Source organism: Furipterus horrens, unplaced genomic scaffold (genome assembly GCF_987537825.1).
Source record: "Furipterus horrens unplaced genomic scaffold, mFurHor1.1.pri manual_scaffold_6, whole genome shotgun sequence".
NCBI lineage: Eukaryota > Metazoa > Chordata > Mammalia > Chiroptera > Furipteridae > Furipterus > Furipterus horrens.
Genome location: NW_028327176.1, coordinates 192,750,140 through 192,770,052, shown reverse-complemented (window position 1 = coordinate 192,770,052; position 19,913 = coordinate 192,750,140). Strand labels below are relative to the sequence as shown.

At 62.9% G+C, this 19,913-nt stretch overlaps 1 protein-coding gene across 3 annotated transcripts; it reads left to right on the top strand.

Annotated features, from left to right (window-relative positions):
• The first annotated feature begins 245 nt into the window (after positions 1–245).
• Positions 246–18,914, top strand: UNC93A (unc-93 homolog A). 3 transcript variants are annotated; one of them, XM_090280083.1, is made up of 9 exons: positions 246–306; positions 4,152–4,528; positions 6,087–6,268; positions 7,114–7,343; positions 8,723–8,848; positions 9,235–9,443; positions 11,495–11,630; positions 12,714–12,845; positions 18,143–18,914. In XM_090280083.1, exons 2-9 carry the CDS (start codon positions 4,442–4,444, stop codon positions 18,406–18,408), a joined length of 1,368 nt encoding a protein of 455 aa, XP_090136209.1. In that variant the 5' UTR covers positions 246–306; positions 4,152–4,441; the 3' UTR covers positions 18,409–18,914. The 3 variants fall into 3 exon arrangements, with proteins under 3 accessions (XP_090136209.1, XP_090136210.1, XP_090136211.1); XM_090280084.1 differs by having other exon boundaries at positions 252–306; positions 4,393–4,528; XM_090280085.1 differs by lacking the exon at positions 246–306 and having other exon boundaries at positions 4,439–4,528; positions 6,092–6,268.
• Positions 18,915–19,913: the final 999 nt, after the last annotated feature.

The window sequence follows — 19,913 nt, the reverse complement described above, 5'->3', positions numbered from 1 at the left end:
TGTGCTCAGAAACCACGCGGAGATTCTCACTCAGCCACACCGAGCCCGCTCCCGTCCAGCTGTCTACAGCTCCCAGCAAGCCCTGCCCAGAGCTGGGTCCTCCCAGAGAAGCAGCTTTGAACATGGGAAGGTACAAGCCAGCCGGGCCCCTTGCGCCAGCAACTCGGTGTTTTGCAACCATTTCCCAAGCTCCTGCCAACTTGCAGAGGACAGCGGCCTCCGGGACAGCGGCTGCACCTCTGATGGCTCCAGGAGCCGGGAGGCCGGTGGCCCCGCCGTGACAGGCCGAGTGGGCTGCGGCGCCAGGTAACACCGGCAAGGGGGTGGGGGCTGGGCTTCCGGGCAAGTTTTCAGTGTGGATGTTTGTGTTGTGGAAGCAAAGGCATCGAATTATCTTCAGAGTCTGACCAACGTCATTTCCCATCACGGTGGCTTTGCCAGGCACAACATAACACATTGGAAGCTGCCTGGAAAATTCACCCCTCTTGCCCCCCGTCTGGGCACCATGGACCGACTGCCCTCGGCGGCTCTCCAGCCTCCTCAGCGGCCAGCGCTCCGTGGGTCCCGTCTGAGCCGCTGGCCCCCACCTGCTGCCTCACCCGGGGGGTCTGAGTGGTGGGCGCCCACCAGGTCAGCCCCCGTGTGGCCGAGGGCTGCTTTGGTGGCCGGGTGCTCCTCCTGGCCCTTGGCGGACATGCCGGGCTGTGGCCCTCAGGGAACCGCCGCCCCGTGCTTTCCATCCTGTCACCTGCTCCTCGGCGGGGACAGCCGCCTCCCCACCTGGGTCTCCGTGATCCTCCTTGATCACTGGTTTACTGTCTGCTTCCTCCACCAGCACTAACCCCAGTGGGGACAGGGCCCTGGCTGCGCCGTGACTGATACCCACAGCAGGTCGCACCCGCCCTGCAGCTGCGGGGCGACTGTGCAAACCGGTTCCACACTGGGGGCAGCGGAAGGCTCATGGGAAGGGGAGCAGGGACGGTTTGGAGGACAACGGGGGTGTGCGTGCACATGTGTGTGCAAGTCCGTGTGCACGTGTGCATGTCTGCACGCATGCATGTCTGCATGCATGTGCATGAGCGTGTCCTAAGCTGGCGCCTCTGCCTCTGCTGACTCACTCCACGTTGCCACATGGGCAGGCAGGCAGGCGACGTCAGCTGCCATGGGTCAGCGTCCTGCGGACTCTGCGGGAGATGGGGCTGCAGGGCCAGGCATCCCAGGGAGAAGCAAGTGCAAAGGGCCAGCGGGCAGGGAAGACCCCGGCCCCCGCGAGGCCTGGAGGCCCGCACGCCCCCCGAGGGTGTGAGGGCGGGGCTGCACCAGCTCCCCTTCGGGGCCCCGCTGCAGGTACAGCCCGCCCGGCCAAGGCCTCTGCACCCCCAGGCCCGCGGACCCCACCTCCGTCCCCCTGGCTCTGTGCTGCGGGACAGCGGAGGGGGCAGTGGGTCCAGGGGAGCCGCACTCGACTCCACACCCCGCTCTGCCAGGGTCCCCGTCCAGCCGCTGTGTCCTCCGGGGCCAGCAGGGGCCGCTCCTCGGGCAGGCGCTTCGGAACCTTGGCAGGAGAACACACTTCCCGGCCGGCGTCCTGCGAAGGAGGGTGTTTTGAAAAGCACCAGGCAGACCTCCTGCCGCCGTGTGAGGGTTTCTAACTCGGGCAACGATTCGCCCACCCCTTGCTGTACACGTCTGCCTTGGCGTGGATGGAGTCTGACGCGTGACCAGCACAAGTCGAATCGACTGGCGATACCCATTTGCTTACATGAGGACTTTCTTTTAAAAGAGAAAACCATTGGTTATACTTCCTTTAAATTACAGCAGTTTTTCTCCTTTTAGCAAAAAGTTGCCTGATATAAAATGTGATGCTATATCACTCAGGTCTCCGGGCTTTGGTCTCCTGGGTGGAAACGAGATGGTGACAAGACAGCGACACCTGGTGGCCGGGGACCTCTCAGCACCGTCTGTCTGCTGCACCCCTGGGTCTTCCTCCTGAGCAGCCACTGCGGGCCCAGGAGAGTCATCTTTCCTCCTCACAGTGACAAGGTGCCGACGTCGATTTTAAGGCGCGGGGTGACTGTCACGTTTTGAGTCATTTTTACCCTCATCTCCCAGCCCTTTGCTGATAAGGCTGAAACTAGTGAAAAAGTCATGTACACGTGAGGTCTGTCTGGAAAAACCCAGCCGTTGCTAATATGAGAACAGGTTGCATGACATTGATGTAACCTGGCAGCCAATCAGAGGGGACTGGAATGCACACGCGTGAACAGTGATGACATCACTGTACTGGCCAGTGGGGGCAGTAGTGCCATTGAGTGAGCATGTGTACCGTGTGGCCGTCACATTCAAAATGACTGAGCCAGTAGAGCAGTGAATCTGCATCCAATTTTGCCTTAAGCTTGAACATTCCTCCACGGAAACTATTTGGATGATTCAGAGGCTTCCGGGGACGATGCAGTGAGTGCAGTGCAAATAAAAGTGGGGCTCAAACGCTTCAAAGACGGCCAAGCATCTATTGACCGTGACCCACATCCTGGAAGGCCGGCAACAGGCAGAGCCCCCGAGAGTGTGGAACGTGTACCGGATGCCATCAACAAAGACTCTGGCTTTTCCCAAAACTAAAATCACCTTTGGAAGGAAAGAGATTTCAGACCATCGACGAGATGCAGGAAACTACGACGGGGCAGCGGATGGCGACTGGGAGAGCTGCGTGAGGTCCCAGGGGCCTGCTCTGAAGGGGCCTGAGGCGTCACTGTCCTGTGTACAATGCTTCTTGTGTCTTGTATCTTCTTCAACAAATGTCTATTTTTCACAGCACGCGGCCGGACACCTCCTGGACAGACCCCTGCCCACGGCCGTGTGCACAGCCCTGCCTTGGCCCTCGCTGGCTTCAGAACTTGTCAAACCCTGTACTCGTCACGCTTTGATGAGAAGAAAAGGTCTCTGCGCTCAGAGCTGGCCCGGTGCCGGTCTGTTTCGGCGCTCATCACGCGCTCCGGAACAAACCGACGGCGAGTACCGATGTCCCACTGTGTGTGGTCTATGAGACGGAATTCTGCTTGGCCATAAAAAAGAATGAAATCTGCCATTTGCAAGAGAAAGACAAACACCCTATGATCTCATTCATGCGTGAGACCTACAGAACAATATAAATGAGCGAACAAAACTGACATAGACTCATAGATACTGAGAACGTGCTGGGGGAAGGGGGTGGGAGATGAAAATTCTATTTTAAAAAACCTTTAAAGTAAATAAAATAGAAACACTCGTTGAGATGGAGAAAGGGGAAGAGCCGGGTGGGAGAGCGGAAAGGCAGCCACGGTCAGAGCAGTCGTTTCAGCGACGCCATCCTGACTAGGAGGAGCCGTGCAGGCAGGCGCGTGGCCGTCGCGTGGGCGTCGCGGGCGCTGCGGTCCCACGGGGACGTTCCCCAGTTCCTCGGTTACTGCAGGTGGTGCGGTCACACAGGCTGAGCCGCTAACATTGTCGCCCTTGGGGCAATCGGGGTGGCTCTTCCCGAAGGCGTTTGTGCTTCGCTGCTCAAGGCTGAAGCTCACGCCACGTCTGCAGGGTTAGAACGTACCGGGTCACGGAGGATCCAAGCTACCACCTGGGCTGGCACGAAGAGTGTCTGCGTCACCCGTCAGAGGCCTGGTCACAGGGGTTCCCGTTGTCAGAGGCCACTGAGGCGCAGCCATCCTGGCGCTGAAAACCAGTGACAGCCCAGGGCCCCGACCCTCCCCCTTGAGCATTTCCCAGAAACAAGGACCACAAGCCCCCTGGCAGCCGCCCCGAGCCAGGGGACGTTGCTGTTTCGCAAACACCTATGCCCCGGACGCCTGGAGCTGACCAGCAGAGAGACTCGGCCCTTGGGGGTCTGCCCCACACCCTCAGGAACCCCGCTGCCCCTTCCCTAGCGCAGCAGCCGTTCGAACTCAGCCCGCCTGACTGCAGGGTCTCCTTCCTAATAAAGGCCCTTAATTGGACTTTTCTGGCTCCAGGTCCTTTCTTAGCCGCCTCGGCCACCCGACATACACCCTTGACAACTCCTCTTAATGAGGAAGGTACTGTGATGTGTGCATAATGGTGCATGTGTGCGATGTTACATGGTGAGTAGTTACATGCTGCAACATGGAGCCGTCCCTTTGCTGTAGGGCCCCACCGAGCACAAGCTAACAGGGAAGAAGTACAAGGACGGACCAGCTGATAAGCCCTGGCCTTCTGCCCCGAGGAGCAGGCTGCGGGTTGGAGCGGAGTGAATGAATGACCCCGCGGTGCCTTGCGGTGTCTGCAATTACTGAGCTCGTTAACTCCCAGCACCTCGTGACCAGGGCCTCCCGCTCCCAGGGAGGGGACAGCGTGCCGGCCGAGCCCTGCCCCACTGCGCTCTTTCAGGGCACGGCGCCCCTCTGCGTCCTCCGGGGGTGACTCCAGGCCTCGCACCATGGACAGAAGCCTGAGGAACGTGCTGGTGGTCTCCCTGGGGTTTCTGCTTCTCTTCACGGCCTATGGAGGGCTGCAGAGCCTGCAGGTATGCGGGCGCCTCGCTCACGGGGTCCGGGCCCCCGCGAGTCCCCGTGATCACAGGCACGGGGAGCGTGGGTTTGCTGACTGGGCAACGTGCCCCCCAAGCCCCCCAGAGTGGCCGTGGCATGGTGCGCAGTCCCGGGGCAGGCGGGCGTGTCGCACAGCCCAGCAGGCTTGCACAGGGAGGGCGTGTGTCTGACCCTTGGCCCGGCAGAGCAGGTCTGACTTTGTGGCTGGCCGCGAGAGTCTGCCTCCGGTGGTTTAAAGGAGACACAAGCAGACTCACTGCGAGTTCTCTGGCTCTGTGGCCAGGGGTAGGAATGGGAAGGTATCAGAGGTCACCAGGTCGTGTAGGTTCTGGGGCCGCTTTACGCAGAACCAGGAACGTGGACCTGTCCGCGCCTGCCTGACCCCTGGGCGTCTCCCCGCCCGGTCTCTCTGAAGGGCTCTCTCTGGAGTGGGTTTGCGGTGCCCTCCCCAGGCAGCTACACGTTAAGTCTGATCTTTATCTGTGAATTAAGTGCGGGGGAGCCCCAGGCAGGTCTGGGGAAGCTGCACGTGAGGCCCCAGGGACATTCGCTCACTCCCTGTTGCGCCCTGCAGCCTGGGGCAGCCTCGTAAGGAACATTTTCAGAGTTTCTGCAGACACACGCGTGTGGTCTTGCATGGGTGTCCGTGGGGGACGTGGAGCAGCCCCCCGCCCCCCGTGTGCACAGCAGTGACCCAGAGAAGCACAGTGGGCCGGGACCAGCAGCACAGGACAGGGAGAGGCTCGGATTTTCTGTCCTCGGTGCCCGGGGGCAAACCCTCTGGACGTGGGGGCTCAGCCTCGGATTCTCATGGGCACGGCTTCCCCGTGAACCCCCACTTGGCCTTCTTTCCAGTTAGGCTCCAAGGAATGAATGAGGGCTGGCGGGGATGCGAAAATGAGCCCACGAGGAGGCAGAGTCCGTTTCCTGCCCGTCAAGGTCACGGCTTTTGTGGACACTGCCCCCCGGGAATCTGGGCCCCGTTGTGAATGGTTGGGGTGCATGAGACACCCGTTCCCTGTGTGGAAGGGCTCCATTGAAAGCAGTGGGTGGTTTTGGAAGGACTTGGTGAGGCTGTGGACCCCGTGGAGAGACCCCCACTAAGGAGCCCCTGTGGGGGCAGCTCCTGTCCCCCCACCCCGTCATCTGAAATGAGAAAGAAAAAAGGGTGTGGTTCTGGTCCCCTGTGTGACCCCTAGCCACTGCTTATGGGGCTACACTAGGTACTCAAGGGACAAATGACAAGAAGACAGAAGATGTGAGCATGGTCACCCAGTATGACGGGAGCTTCACATGTGTCTCTCGTGCAGGGGCCTGGACACGCTGTCCACCCCAGCAGCCTCTGCTGTCCTTGGGGGACAGTAGGGTTCCCAGGGAGCAGGCACCTCCCCGGCCGACCAGGGCCCTGCCCCGCTTTCCCTCCACCTCCCGGCCGGCATGCGGCCAGCGGGCTCGGGTGGCCGGTGAGCCGCAGCCCCGTGCGCTCAGCCGGGCGCCTCTGGGCGCCTCTGAGCGGGGCTCTCCGTCCCACAGAGCAGCCTGTACAGCGAGGAGGGCCTGGGGGTGGCGGTGCTGAGCACGCTCTACGGCTCTATGCTGCTGTCCTCCATGTTCCTGCCGCCGCTGCTCATCAGGACACTGGGCTGCAAGTGGACCATCGTCATCGCCATGAGCTGCTACGTGACCTTCTCCCTGGGCAACTTCTACGCCAGCTGGTATGCCCCGTGTGGGGCGGGCGCCGGTCCCCACCCAGGCAGCGGTGGCACACGCTGCCCTCGCCCCAGCCCTGCCCGCCGCTCCCCATTAGAATGAGCTCAGCTTCTGCGCAGGACCGTGTCGTAGCTCCGTCCCCTCTGCTGTCCCCTCTCCGCCTCCCGATTCCTGGGCTGACCTTTCCTCTGGCCTGGGTGGCCAGGAAGTCCTGTGGCCGCAGGAACAATGACCAAGCGCGGGGGGGGGGGGGGGGTTGCAGGGAGACTCAGCAGAGGGATCGATGGAGCAAACATACCCGCATCCTTAGCACAGAAGGTGGGCGCCCTGCCCTGAGATCCACCTGCTCCCAGGAGGAAGGTGACCCTCGGCCCCCATGTGCCTTGCTCCCAGGGACACCCACCAAGCCTTTCTTTGAGGGACACCTACTTGTCACCCAGGCCACGCTGATTACGATGGCTCCACAGCCTTCTTTTCCTTGTCACCATGAAGCCATCATACAGAGACCTCACAGAGGGGCAAACACCAGTCAGTCAGCCCCCCCCCCCCATCACTGTCTCATGCAGAGACGCGAGGATACCCATGGCCACCTCTCCTCTGGCCGCCCCAGCCTGCAGACACAAAGGAGGCCACCGGCTCTGCCTCTCACTCCTGCCAGTGGACCGAGCCAGAGGGGGCTTACCCGGCTCGTTTCTCCAAGCCTCAGGCTGGTTGGGGGTGACGCACCCATGATCTAGCCAGTCCACAGACGTCGCGATGCCTCCGGGCACCGGGCGTGAGGGCTCCTTCTCCCCCATGGAGGGGACCACAGAGGAGATGACGGCAGCTTCTGTCCCTACCGCCCTTGCAGGTACACGTTGGTGCCCACCTCCGTCCTGCTGGGCCTCGGGGCGGCGCCGCTGTGGTCTGCGCAGGGCACCTACCTCACGGTCATGGGAAACGCACAGGCAGAGAAGGCAGGGGAGCCGGGCAAGGATGTCGTGAGCCGGTATTTCGGCATCTTCTTCCTCATCTTCCAGTCGTCTGGCGTGTGGGGCAACCTGATCTCGTCTCTGGTGTTTGGCCAGACGCCCACTCAAGGTAAAAGCAAACAGGCTCGGGGCTGACCCCCGAGAGGGCCCCCAGTCCCAGGGGTGCACGCCATTATTCCGCGACTTGAGCAGGTGATCTGGGTGGTCCCGAGGACGTGGTTCTCAGCCTGCCTGGGCCTCAGCATCAGCTGGTGCCCGGCTCCCCCCCGGGACAGTGTGGGTGGGCCTGAGGGACCCCACTGGTTCTCATGCTCTCGTCCCCCGGAAGCTGAGGCCACCACCCATGGAACCGGGTCCATGGAGTCATCACTGTCTTCTCAGGTTCAAGTGACTTACTTTCCCCCTGAGTTGATCCACTGACAAGTGTTTTTATTTTGTTTTGTTTTTTAATGGGATTTTCATATTGTACAGAAGCTGTTGTCAAAGGGAATGCAGACAGACTGCAGACCTTTTTTTTATCCTCCCTCGAGGACAGGCTTATTGACCTGAGAGAGGGGCGGAGAGGGAGAGAAACAGCAACATGGGAGAGATCGCTGGTGGGTGGCCTCTCACACACCCTGACCAGGGGCTGCACCCTAACCCAGGCCTGTGCCCTGACTGGGAATCGAACCCACAACCCTTTGGTTTACTGGACGATGCCCAGCCCCCTGAGCCACGCCGGCCAGGGCCACTGTCCAGTGTTTTAAATGTTACACCTAAGACCATTAACTCCTTAACTGATGTGAACATGTCATGACGGCCGTTTTAACACACCCGGCCCAGACATGGCGGCCAAGGGTGGACCCATCTTCTGCCTGCGCCCTTCGGTGTCTGAGGATTTACACGGGGGGCAGAGGACACAGGTCTCTTCCATTCTTGCTGGAAACCTTCAACAGCAGGGGCATCCTAACTCTCCCGACGCCACGGGACAATTTCTAGCTCTTCCTCCCAGTCCTCCCGTCCGCTCTCCTGGATCAAGCCCTGCCTTTGGGAAGCTCGGCAGCCAAAATCCTTCTTCCCTTCCCCCTCCTGTGATGTGACAGTTCACACTGTCGTCTTTTCGCGGGTAAAGAAACGAACGTCTGGAAAAGATGAGAAATGACCTGCCGACGGTCAAGCAACTGGTCCTGACTGTCGGTGAGAACCCGGCCGTGCTGACCTGGTTCCAATGCGCATTTTTGCTTCTTCACTAATTTAAAAAGTTGAAATGTTTTATTTATGTTGGGAAAGTAATGGAACAGGTAACAAACCTTCATCACACCTTTGTCGGGGCCGACTTAAAACCGTGTGTACACACCTGTGCCCAGGGGAGCGCATCCTGACGCACTGGTTAAAGGGGCCACCCCTTGGGTGCGCCACGTCTTCCTCACCGGGCGCTTCCGTTCCTCGCGTCCCGAGTCCCATCACCTCCCCGTGTTCTCACGTCACCCGTCTCCCTCCGCCCCACAGACGCCATCCCCGAGGAGCAGCTCGTGACCTGCGGGGCCAGGGACTGCCTGATGGCCGTGGCGCCCACCAACAGCACCCAGCGTCCCTCCCGGGAGCTCATCTACACCCTGCTGGGCATCTACACAGGTAGTGCTGCGCGGCTTCCAGGCCCCGCCCCGGCTTCCAGGCCCCGCCCCGGCTTCCAGGCCCCGCCGCCCCGGCTGCAAGGCCCCGCCCCTGGCTGCCAGGCCCCGCCCCCCGGCCCTGGGAGGCCCCGCCCCGCGTGCGCCGCCGGATGGTGCGCAGGTGCCGCCTGCGAAAGCGGGGACCGCCGGCCGGTGCGCACACGCCCCGGGGGGACGGGACCATCTGCCTCGGCACCGGCGGCCCAGCACGAACACTGTTTCCGCGTCGGAGCAGCCACGCCCCGGGCGCCCCGCGGCCTCTCTGGGCTGCGGCCGCCGTGCTGGACAGCGTGCGGTGGGCGCGGGCGCGGGCGCCCGGGGCTGACTGCCGGCCGTCGGCCCTTCCAGGGAGCGGAGTCCTGGCGGTGCTGCTGGTGGCGCTCTTCCTGGAGCCCCTACGGGGCGCCCGGCAGGACGGTGAAGGCGGGACGCCGCCTGTGCGCTCCGCGTTGCTGTCGACCCTCAAGCTCCTCCGAGACAGACGCCTGCGCCTCCTGGTCCTGCTGCCGCTGTACAGCGGCTTCGCGCAGGCCTTCCTGGCGGGGGAGTACACGAGGGTAGGCGCGCAGCGGCCGCGCAGGCGTGGGGCTCGGGGTGGCCGCGCAGGCGTGGGACCCGGGGTGGCCGCGCAGATGTGAGTCCCCGGGGGCGGCCGCGCAGGCGTGGGGCTCGGGGGCGGCCGCGCAGGTGTGAGTCCCTGGGGGCGGCCGCGCAGGTGTGAGTCCCCGGGGGCGGCCGCGCAGGCGTGGGACCCCGGGGGCGGCTGCTCAGGTGTGAGTCCCTGGGGGCGGCCGCGCAGGCGTGGGGCTCGGGGGCGGCCGCGCAGGTGTGAGTCCCCGGGGGCGGCCGCGCAGGCGTGGGGCTCGGGGGCGGCCGCGCAGGTGAGGGACCCCGGGGGCGGCCGCGCAGGCGTGGGGCTCGGGGGCGGCCGCGCAGGTGTGAGTCCCCGGGGGCGGCCGCGCAGGCGTGGGACCCCGGGGGCGGCTGCTCAGGTGTGAGTCCCTGGGGGCGGCCGCGCTGGCGTGGGGCTCGGGGGCGGCCGCGCAGGTGTGAGTCCCCGGGGGCGGCCGCGCAGGCGTGGGGCTCGGGGGCGGCCGCGCAGGCGTGGGGCTCGGGGACGGCCGCGCAGGTGAGGGACCCCGGGGGCGGCCGCGCAGGCGTGGGGCTCGGGGGCGGCCGCGCAGGTGTGAGTCCCCGGGGGCGGCCGCGCAGGCGTGGGACCCCGGGGGCGGCTGCTCAGGTGTGAGTCCCTGGGGGCGGCCGCGCTGGCGTGGGGCTCGGGGGCGGCCGCGCAGGTGTGAGTCCCCGGGGGCGGCCGCGCAGGCGTGGGGCTCGGGGGCGGCCGCGCAGGCGTGGGGCTCGGGGGCGGCCGCGCAGGCGTGGGGCTCGGGGGCGGCCGCGCAGGTGAGGGACCCCGGGGGCGGCCGCGCAGGCGTGGGGCTCGGGGGCGACCGCGCAGGTGTGAGTCCCCGGGGGCGGCCGCGCAGGCGTGGGACCCCGGGGGCGGCTGCTCAGGTGTGAGTCCCTGGGGGCGGCCGCGCAGGCGTGGGGCTCGGGGGCGGCCGCGCAGGTGTGAGTCCCCGGGGGCGGCCGCGCAGGCGTGGGACTCGGGGGCGGCCGCGCAGGCGTGGGGCCCGGGGGCGGCCGCGCAGGTGTGAGTCCCCGGGGGCGGCCGCGCAGGTGTGAGTCCCCGGGGGCGGCCGCGCAGGCGTGGGGCTTGGGGGCGGCCGCGCAGGTGTGGGACCCGGGGGCGGCCGCGCAGGCGTGAGTCCCCGGGGGCGGCCGCGCAGGCGTGGGACCCGGGGGGGTGGCCGGGCAGGTGTGGGACCCGGGGGCGGCCGCGCAGGCGTGGGACCCCGGGGGCGGCCGCGCAGGTGTGAGTCCCCAGGGGCGGCCGCGCAGGCGTGGGACCCGGGGCAGCCGCTCAGGTGTGGGACCCAGGGGCGGCCGCGCAGGCGTGGGACCTACTGGCAGCCGAAGGGAATGAGACGTTTATTTAACTCACTGAGTGACGCCCCCATCGAGGGCACTTCACTGTTCATGGCCCTTTTAGGGGGAAGCACAGCCATTCCCGCACAGCACTGTCCCCACGCCACACCCGCCACTGTCCCCCCACCCCCAGAGGCTATGTGGGCTGCCACCTCAGAATCTGCGTCCTCACAGCCTGACCGCCCCGCATCCTTCGTGCACCCCGTGTCCCCTGGGTGTGCAGAGTCCTGCGGGTGTGGCCGAGGGGACCAGGCGGGTGCCCGCCGTCACAGCCCCCCACAGAGCGTTCCCCTGCCCCAAAGCCCGCTGCGCCCGCCTGCTCGTCCCCCTTGTCCTTCCTCAACGGGCTGACCGACCCGTGTCCGTGCTGAGGACGCCGCCGATGGCGCCGGCGTCTGTGCAAGGCGTTCCACTCGCTCTCACAGCCGGGGCTTCCTCGCACGCACCAGCACGGCAGCGGGACGAGACAGAGGCTCGGGGCCGTTCAGTGGGACAGCTGTCACCGGCAGGACCGCGTTAGCATAGCTGGGTCCCTGATTCCATCCCCCCCCCACTGGGCGGCCCCCCGAGTGAGCTCAGCCTCGAGGAGGCTCTGACTTGGCTCTGGGTCCGTCCTCAGTCCTACATCACCTGCGCCCTGGGCATCTCGTTTGTGGGCTACGTGATGATCTGCTTCTCGGCCACCAACGCGCTGTGCTCCCTGCTGTACGGGAAGGCGGCCCAGTACACGGGCAGGACCCCTCTCTACGCGTTCGGTAGGTGGGCATCTGGCCCCGTGGTGCGCCGCGAGCGGGATCCCGCGGGGGGCAGCCCCTGGTGGCGCGTGCCGAGGGCTGGGCACGGGGTGGGCGCGGGGTTTCATGGAGGCACTTAAGGGGTGCCTGGCCCCTCCTCTGGCCGCGGCTAAGGCCAGGGGTCAGCGATGGCTCCTGAGGAACGTGACCTGCGTTCCCTGGGTGCAGCCACTGCCGCAGGGCCCTGCCCCACACCACACCCGCCGGAAAGACCTGTCTTTCAAAGCTGACCGGCTCCGCTCTGTGCTGAGCTCACCTCTCTTTCTCGGGAAGGGAAGGAAGAAGGGCCAGAGACACTGAGGAATGGGAAATCAGGGAGCTAACCAAGCAGGGACCTGGCAGCCCAGTCAAGGTCTGAGGGGTCTCAGTCAGCGGAGCCAACCGGGGCCCAGTAATTGGCACATTCTTCATCTCATCCTGACGGTCAGCCGGCAGCACAGACACTGCCCGCTCTGCTGACGGGGAAATTGAGGAACGGAGAAGTGAGCGGACGTCCCAAGGCCACACAGCCGCAGGGACCCAAGTGGTCAGCGGTTCCTGGAGGGTCAAGAGCAGTTGAGTCACTACATTCTGGTGACACAGCGGCTGCAGAAATCCAACCCATTAGGTCGCGTCAGGAGCAGGGAGCCTGGGTGGTCCCCACCCGGTGTGAGGACCAGCTTCTACAGTGGTGAGGGGGGCACACCCCTCCCGTTGCCCCAGGGAACAAGCCCTTCTCTCTCACCGGGCCTGAATCCTCATAATCTGGGGGCTCCTCCATCCAGGCAATGATTTCCCTGCGACTCATCACCCTGCTGCCCCACCCCCCCGCTCCCCCGACAACGGCGCACGGGCCCAGAGGCGTGCAGAGTTGCGCTCAAACTCCGCCCAGTGCGCGCACACTGGCCTGCCCCTCCAATGTCAGGCCCACCTGCAGAACGCACGTGGCGTGTTTAAGGGAACAGCAATCGCCCCGTGCAGCGGCGGCGGGAGAACACAGCGGAGCTGCGCCTGCTGGCGTGGCCTCACTGCCTGCGGTTTCCTCCCCGCCCCACCCCCATGCAGGTGCGGCCACCCAGCTGTCCTGCATCATCGCCCTCTTGCTGTGGAAGCCAACCCCCAGCCAGCTGGCCGTGTTCTTCGTGTTCTCGGGCCTGTGGGGCGTGGCCGACGCCGTCTGGCAGACACAGAACAATGGTGAGTCCCCAGTCCAGAGACAGGTGCTGGCCCAGTCCCCTTACCTGGGCAGCTATGGGGGGCATGGGGTGGGTGAGAACCCCCTGCTCGGGCCCCCGGGGAGACGCGGAGGCCGGGTGTGGCGTCAGCACCACCCACACGCCTGGAGTCCCAGTGAGGCCTTTGGCTGCTGCCGACGACGGTCCTCTCTCTGCAGTGAGGTGAGCTGAGCCGCAGCTGAGAAGCTTTCGAAGAGGTTTGGGGGGCAGCACGTGCAAGACAGTGATTGCGGGGCCGTGTTTAGGAGGAGGCTGAATATGAGAGGGACGAAGGTCCCCAGACCCAGCTCCAGCCCGGCACAGCGGAGGGGTGTCTGAGTCCTGGAGGCCGGCCGCCTGCGCTCCTGGCTCGGGAAGCTTGGGGAGACACCCGGGGCCGCTGGGAGCTGGCCTTGGCTCGGAAGGGAGCCTCTTATCTGCAGATATCAGTTTGGCCCTTGTCCGGGAAACAGCCAGGGACTAGAAGCGGGCAGGCCAGTCCCCTAGCAGGCCACGGGTCCGGGGGCAGGAGGCCTGGCTGGCGCCCCTGCGTGAGGAGAGCCGGCCCACGCGGCCTCCCCAGTCTCGGGCGCAGGCTCCAGGGCGGCTCCTTCCTTAGCTTCTGTGTTTTGCCGGCTCACAGCAGCGGAGAACTCATCTCCGAGCCAGCCCGGTGCTGGGGGTTTCTAGGGTGTGATTTTCACAATCATTTCTGCCAGAGCAGAGGCTTGGCGAGGGTCGGGGGGGCTTTCATGACGTTCCGAACCAGGTGACACACGCGCTCAGCTCAGGGCTGGGACCTGGTGTGTTTGGATGGAGGTCGGTGCCTGGGAGGAAGGACGGAAACGATATTGTGACTCGGGGGAGAGAGAGACAGACCCGCTCCAGCTCTCCTTGGCGTCGGGCCTGGAGGGCAGGGGCAGGCCACGTCCGCGCCTCACCCAAGCGGTGTCAGCAGAGAGCGTGTCGGCGTCCCCGAGGGCGTGTGGAAGGCCCCGGCGTCCGACGGCACGGCCGCGCGCAGCGGCACTGTTGCGTCCGTAAATATTAGCGGGCGTGTCTGCAATACCTGGATTTGAAAAGTGTTTGCACATCGCAGTCCGGGAGCACAGTAGTCTCCGCAGCAGTTCTCTGGGCGTTTCAAATGATTGTAACAAAAATGTTAGGTTTTCTTGCTCCCTGAGACGTAGGAGTAACGGCCTTCATTCTGTCTCGTCGTGGCCAAGGGAGCGAGGGCCAGTGAATGACTCGGCTAAAGACTTGAAGGAGGGATTCTCACTTAAAACGGAGCATTTCTGTCGGTTTGCAGAGGCGAAAAGCACTGTGTCTCCAGGAAAGACCCTGTGGGGAGGTGGTCACTCTCCCACGTTTGACAGGTCCCTGCGGGGTCTGTGCGAGTCGTGCTGTCAGCGGGCAGACGTGTTAGTGACCGGGCGGCCCGGCTGTCCCAGACCCGTGGGCCTCCGTGCTGGTAGACGTAGACCCTGGGGACTCTGCGCCGCTCCGCCGCCTCCCAAGCGCCGCTCCCGTTTCTTTTTTCACAGCAAGTTGGGGTCTAATGCTATTCTCACTGAACGAGTGTCTCTCCTCTGAGAAAATCGGGGAGTCACACACTCTCCTAGTGAATGAGCTGAATGCCCTCCAGTGCACTCTGCCCTCCTTCTCTGTGACCGCGTCTCACGTGACCGCTGACGGTCACAGGTGTGCAGCTCAGAGCGTCATGGGGGCTCCGCCGCCGGCCACGCGGCCTTTCCTGCCGGGCTCCGGGCCGCCTCCAGCTGCGGGGCCATCCATCTGGGCCAGTGGCTCCTGTCTGCTTATTCACAGTGACAGTTTGTGACAGATGGGTGCTGTTGCCGTAGCAACCCTCACACGCCAGTGCGCTGCCTCTGAGATTCAGGACGTCTCGTCTAAAAACACTCCTGTGCCCCTGAGCTGCCAAGGGAGCTGTTTCCCGGTTGACAGACTCAGAAGCTGACGTCTCATGTGTGCCCTGTCCCCTGCGCCTGCCTTCTCCAACCCCGTGAGGCGGCCTGGCCCCGGGGCCATGGCTCTCGTGCAAGGACAGGGGCCAGCACAGGGCCACTCCCACCCGCGGGGCTTCCCTGGGAAGCGGGCAGACAGGTCGGCCTGGGAGCAAGGCTTTTAAAAAACAAAAACAGAAAGAACATTTCACTGTGGAATAATTTTAGATTTACAGGAAATTTGTGAAGCCAGTGCAGAGTTCCTGCATATGGACCAGCCACTGTGTCCCCGCATGTCACACGGCGCATTTGTCAAAACTGTGATGTTAACGTGGGTTCCTGGCCTCCCTGAAACTCGGGCCTCATTTGAGTCCTCGCGGTTTTCCTGCGGCACCTTTTTGCCCCCAGGATCCCATCCGGGGGGCCACGTGGCATCAGTCTTCGCTTCCCCTTAGTCTGAAAAAAGGTTTCTTTTTCCGTGTTTTTCATGAACTTGATGCTTTGGAGGAATACGGCAGTTTGCAGATTTTCCCTTAATCTGGGTTGGCTGAGGTTATGGGTTTCAGGGAGGAAGATCCCAGAGTGAAGCACCTTCCTCATCACGCCAGTTGGGGGTCCCCAACGGCTTGTGACCCTTGACCGCCGGGCGACCTGGTCTCTGCCAGGCTCCCCAGCGCAGGGCCGCAGCCCTTCCCTTCCACGGTCACCATGGCTGGCAATAACCACGGGCCACCAGTCTCCACCCCCAGGGGGAGCGAGCCCGTAAATCGTGTGTAATTCTTCTACAGGGAGTGCGTGCCCCTCCCCCCGTGTGGGGCTGTTGACCTACACAGATGACATGCAGTATTGTGACTGTGTCCTCGGTCACGACTGCAGATACGCTGCTTATCTGGTTGTTTCTGCTGCCCCAGCCTCGGCTGTGGGGAGCTCTTTCTCGCTGACATGTGTGTCCTTTAGACGTGCCCCATGCTTCTGAAGGCCCTCCTTACTCTCTGGGACTACCACATGTTCCAGGCCCTTCTTGGAACTCTCCTGGCTGACCTCCAGCGGGATCAGCTGCTCCTCCGAGGGGCCGCGCTCATTGATTAGAAACGGGGTGGAAACCAGATGAGCACCCGTGTGCCCACAGCTGCGCGCCCACCGCCTCACCTGCTCCGTCTCCCTGCTCGCAGGAGGGAACCTCAGAGCTGCTGAAACATTGTTCTTAGCCGACTTCCTTTTCTTCCCAGTCAGTGTCTTTCCCCGCTGCCCACCGCCCCCTTCACTGCTGGAATCTCACAGTTCACGTGTTGCTTTCCTGGTGTTTAAATCACAATAGAAACCAAATCACGAGTAATTTCCCCAAAAGCCTGACTTTGCTTGATCCTGGCCGGCTCTGCCAACTCCTCCCTCAGACAGGACCCGAAGTCACCGTGAATATCCCCGAATGGGGCAAGTGGTTTTGTCAGATTCCCTTCCCCGCATTTTCCTAAAAGGCAGTTCTGGGTGCAGTCAGGGTCCTTAGGCGCCTCTTGCCCAGGCCCAGCTTCTTTTGATTAGAGGGCGGCTCAGGAGGGAAGGCGGAGAATGGGCCCCACCCCCACCGGGTGCTGGGTGCCTTCAGTCCTGCTCTAAGACCACAGGTAGGGAGGACTCTCCCGCCACCCCGAGCTCCGCATCCCCCCGGACACAGGGAGGTTATCCTGACTGCGAGGGCCGCAGGCATTCGGGGCCACTTCCCTGCTGGTGGGTCTCCTCACCAGGAGTCCGGGTTCAGGACCAGACTCAGAGAATGTCCAGTTCTTCACGCAGCATAGACGGCTGCGGAGGCCCAGAGAGGCTGAGCTTGTGAAAGAACTCAGGAGACTTAGGAGCTCGTGGCCACTTCAGAGGCTGACCTGGCCCTGAACCTGACCTGGAGACAGCAGGGAGCACAGTGGTTTGTAATGATCACAGTCTAAGTTTACTCTCCAAATCCCCCAAAGACACAAACCTGCAGAGCAAAGCCATCAACTCAAAGCTGCCCAGGTTACTGGAATATTCAAGTCGTCGGGTGCGTTTGCTGCCGTCCGACGACCAGTGGGCGGTGCCGCTGGGCGGGCTTTTCCCACAGCACGTGAAATCCCCTGGGACTCGCAGCCACTGCGTCTCAGCCGGGACTTTCCTCACTAGCGTCTTGCTTGGGCTCCAATTTTAAGAGTCACTCTCAAAAGAAAGACAAGATGTCTTTAGAATTATCTTAGCAGCTGACAAAACCCCCAGACGTTGTCATTAGATTCTCTTTGCACATTTACTGTCTTTAAAAAAAAAAAATTATTTATTTTTAGAGAGAGAGGAAGAGAGGGAGAGAAACATCAATGTGTGGTTGCCTCTCACACACCCCCAACTGGGGCCCTGGCCCCCAGCCCACACATGTGCCCTGATGGGGAATCGAACCGGCAACCCTTTGGTTTGCAGGCCGGTGCTCCGTCCACTGAGCCACATCAGCCAGGGCGGGCACATTTCCTTTCATGAGAGTAAGGCTCTTGGACAAGAGGGGTACCTTCCTCTCAGCGCCCCAGACTCTTGCTCGCAGAGGCTGTTGAAACGTGTCACTTCCGTCTTCTCTCTGCCCCATGGCCTCACCTCCGAGTCCCTCCCTCGGTGGGCGAACAGCTGAGTAACCAGATGCCAAGGCACGTCTTCTGGGCACTGACGTTTCCAAGCAGAGATGCGGGTGACCTGGGCTGTGACTGTGACAGGGGGAGATGAGGGAGGGACAGCCCCCGCCGGGACCGTCCCCGGTGCTTGCATCACAGTTTATCCCCTGAAAGGGTGCGCCGGGTCTCAGATGGAGCGTGGCGCCCAGCAGGACACGGCTCGGCCTTCCGCCTGCTGGGCCATACTCGCTTCACGACATTACTGTCCACCCGTGTGTCTACTTGGTCATTTAACGAGACTTCTCGCTGCCTCGGGGAGAGCACAGGCCATGGGGGGGCAGGGGGGCGGGAGTGCTGTGCGTGGCATGGAAGGCGTGAGAGGCAGGGGGCCCTGGGGCCATTGGGGAGCTGTCACGGAGGACAGAGAAATCGCAGGCAGGCGGTCAGTGCAGAGGCCTGGTGGGGACACTGTACCCACGGGTGCCAGGGCTGACTCGTCACAAATCCTAGTTTCCTGTATGCGGGACTGTCCTTTGCTGCGGGAGGAGGTCACCGTTCCACCACAGAACCCACCGCATAGCAGGCCTGGTGCTTTGAAAAGAAAGACCCTGATTTTGCCAAGGACGTGGGGCGCTGGGGCAGCAGGTGAGCGCCTCGCCGCTGGTCCCCGCCCACGCTCACGGGTCTCTCCTTCCCAGTCCTCTACGGCGTCCTCTTCGACCAGAACAAGGAGGCCGCCTTTGCCAACTACCGGCTCTGGGAGGCGCTGGGCTTCACGGTCGCCTTCGGGTACAGCACGGCCCTCTGCGTCAGCGTCAAGCTCTACGTGCTGCTGGGGCTCCTGTGTCTGAGCGGCCTGGCCTACGGGGTCGTCGAGTGCCTGGAGGCCGGGAGTCCGGCCGGGCCCCGCGCTGCGGACGCCACCAGCCTGGCCGAGGCCGGAGAGACGCAGACGAAAATGTGAGCACGGCCCCGCCACGCAGGAACGGGCCAGGGTGCCCGCAGGAGCAGCGTCTGCCGGCCTCGGGGCCTGTCCTGGCTTCTCCACAGCTCTCTCAGCAAGAGGAGGCCATCACGGAGTTGTTGGTTTGTTTTCTATGTGCTTTTTCCTGGTTTATCAAATTTCCAGTCCACAACCTCATCAGCAGAGGGGAAGAGTGTAATGAAAAAAAAATCAGTTAATTTCAGGTACAAAAGAAAAAGGTTTAGGGTTTGATCAGCCCATTGGAACTTGCTCAGAGTCATCGAATCAACAACCCAGACTTGCTCTGGGGGTCACCGCTGTGGCTGTGCTTAAGGACTGGAAGCCCGCGTAAAGCCACGCAGTCCAGCACCAGGACTTTACAAGTGGACGTCCAGCAAGTCAGCTGACCACCGCCCAGCGTCCGGGAGTGACGGAGCCAGGCTGGAGTTTATGGGTTTGCAACGTACAGAGTATGAGTTTCTAAATAAATGTCATCCTCTCACGAACTTGCTGCCTGTCCAAATACTTTTATTCTGAAGACTCACCTAGACCACTCACCGGAAGGTCACCATGGGGTGACTTACCTGCTGCAGGCCATTGGAAGTCTCCCACAGGCCACAGCAGCGGGGCCGCAGACGGGATGAACCTGGACCGGGCACGGCTGTGGCGCTGTCTGCCCGCCGCGGCGGCAGCCTGGGTGTTCACCATGGCCTCTTCCGTTCCTTCGTCCCGAGGCTCAGAGCAGCTGGTCCCGCGGCCGCGGCCTCCTCTCCTGAGCCCCTCTGTCTCTCCACGTCACTCTTTCCCCGGCACCCTCCGACCCACCGGTGTTTCTCCCTCCCCCTCACAGCCCCAGATGCCCCTTTGCCTGTGCCCTTCCCCACACGGCCCGTCCCCCATCTGCGGTTCAGCCTGGCCTCCGCCCCGGCGCCCTCCATCCTCCGGGCCCAAAGCCAAGCTCGTGTCTACAACCGTCGGGGGCTCCTGCTTTCACAAGGCAAGTTCTGTCGTCCAGCTCAGGGTGCCCAGGGGTGCCAGGCGCCTCCCAAGGGCCCTCTGTGCTCCAGACCTTTGCGCCCACACTCCCTGGACCTTGAATGGCCCTAACCTGTCAACACCAAGTCATCAAGCTTCGGGGGTCCTCATCACCTCGGTCACAAGAGCCTGGTTAGGCTTATTTTTTGCATGAGTGTCCCTCCTACGGGGCCTTAAGCTTTCCAACGTCTGGTATGTGATGCTAGTAGGCACTTCATGGACGTGTGTTGAGTGAAGAAACCATATCAGTGACGTAAAGAATCATTAACCATTTCCTGGCCTCTCCATGAACTTCCAGCTGAACCCAGGTCCCTTCATCTGCTCCTTCATGCATTTGTTCCACTCCTTCACGCTCTCACTCATTCACACCGTCACTCATTCACTCTTCACTCCATTCATTCACTCCTTCATTCACTCCCTCAGTCATTCACTCCCTCATTCATTCATTCACTCCTTCATTCATTCACTCC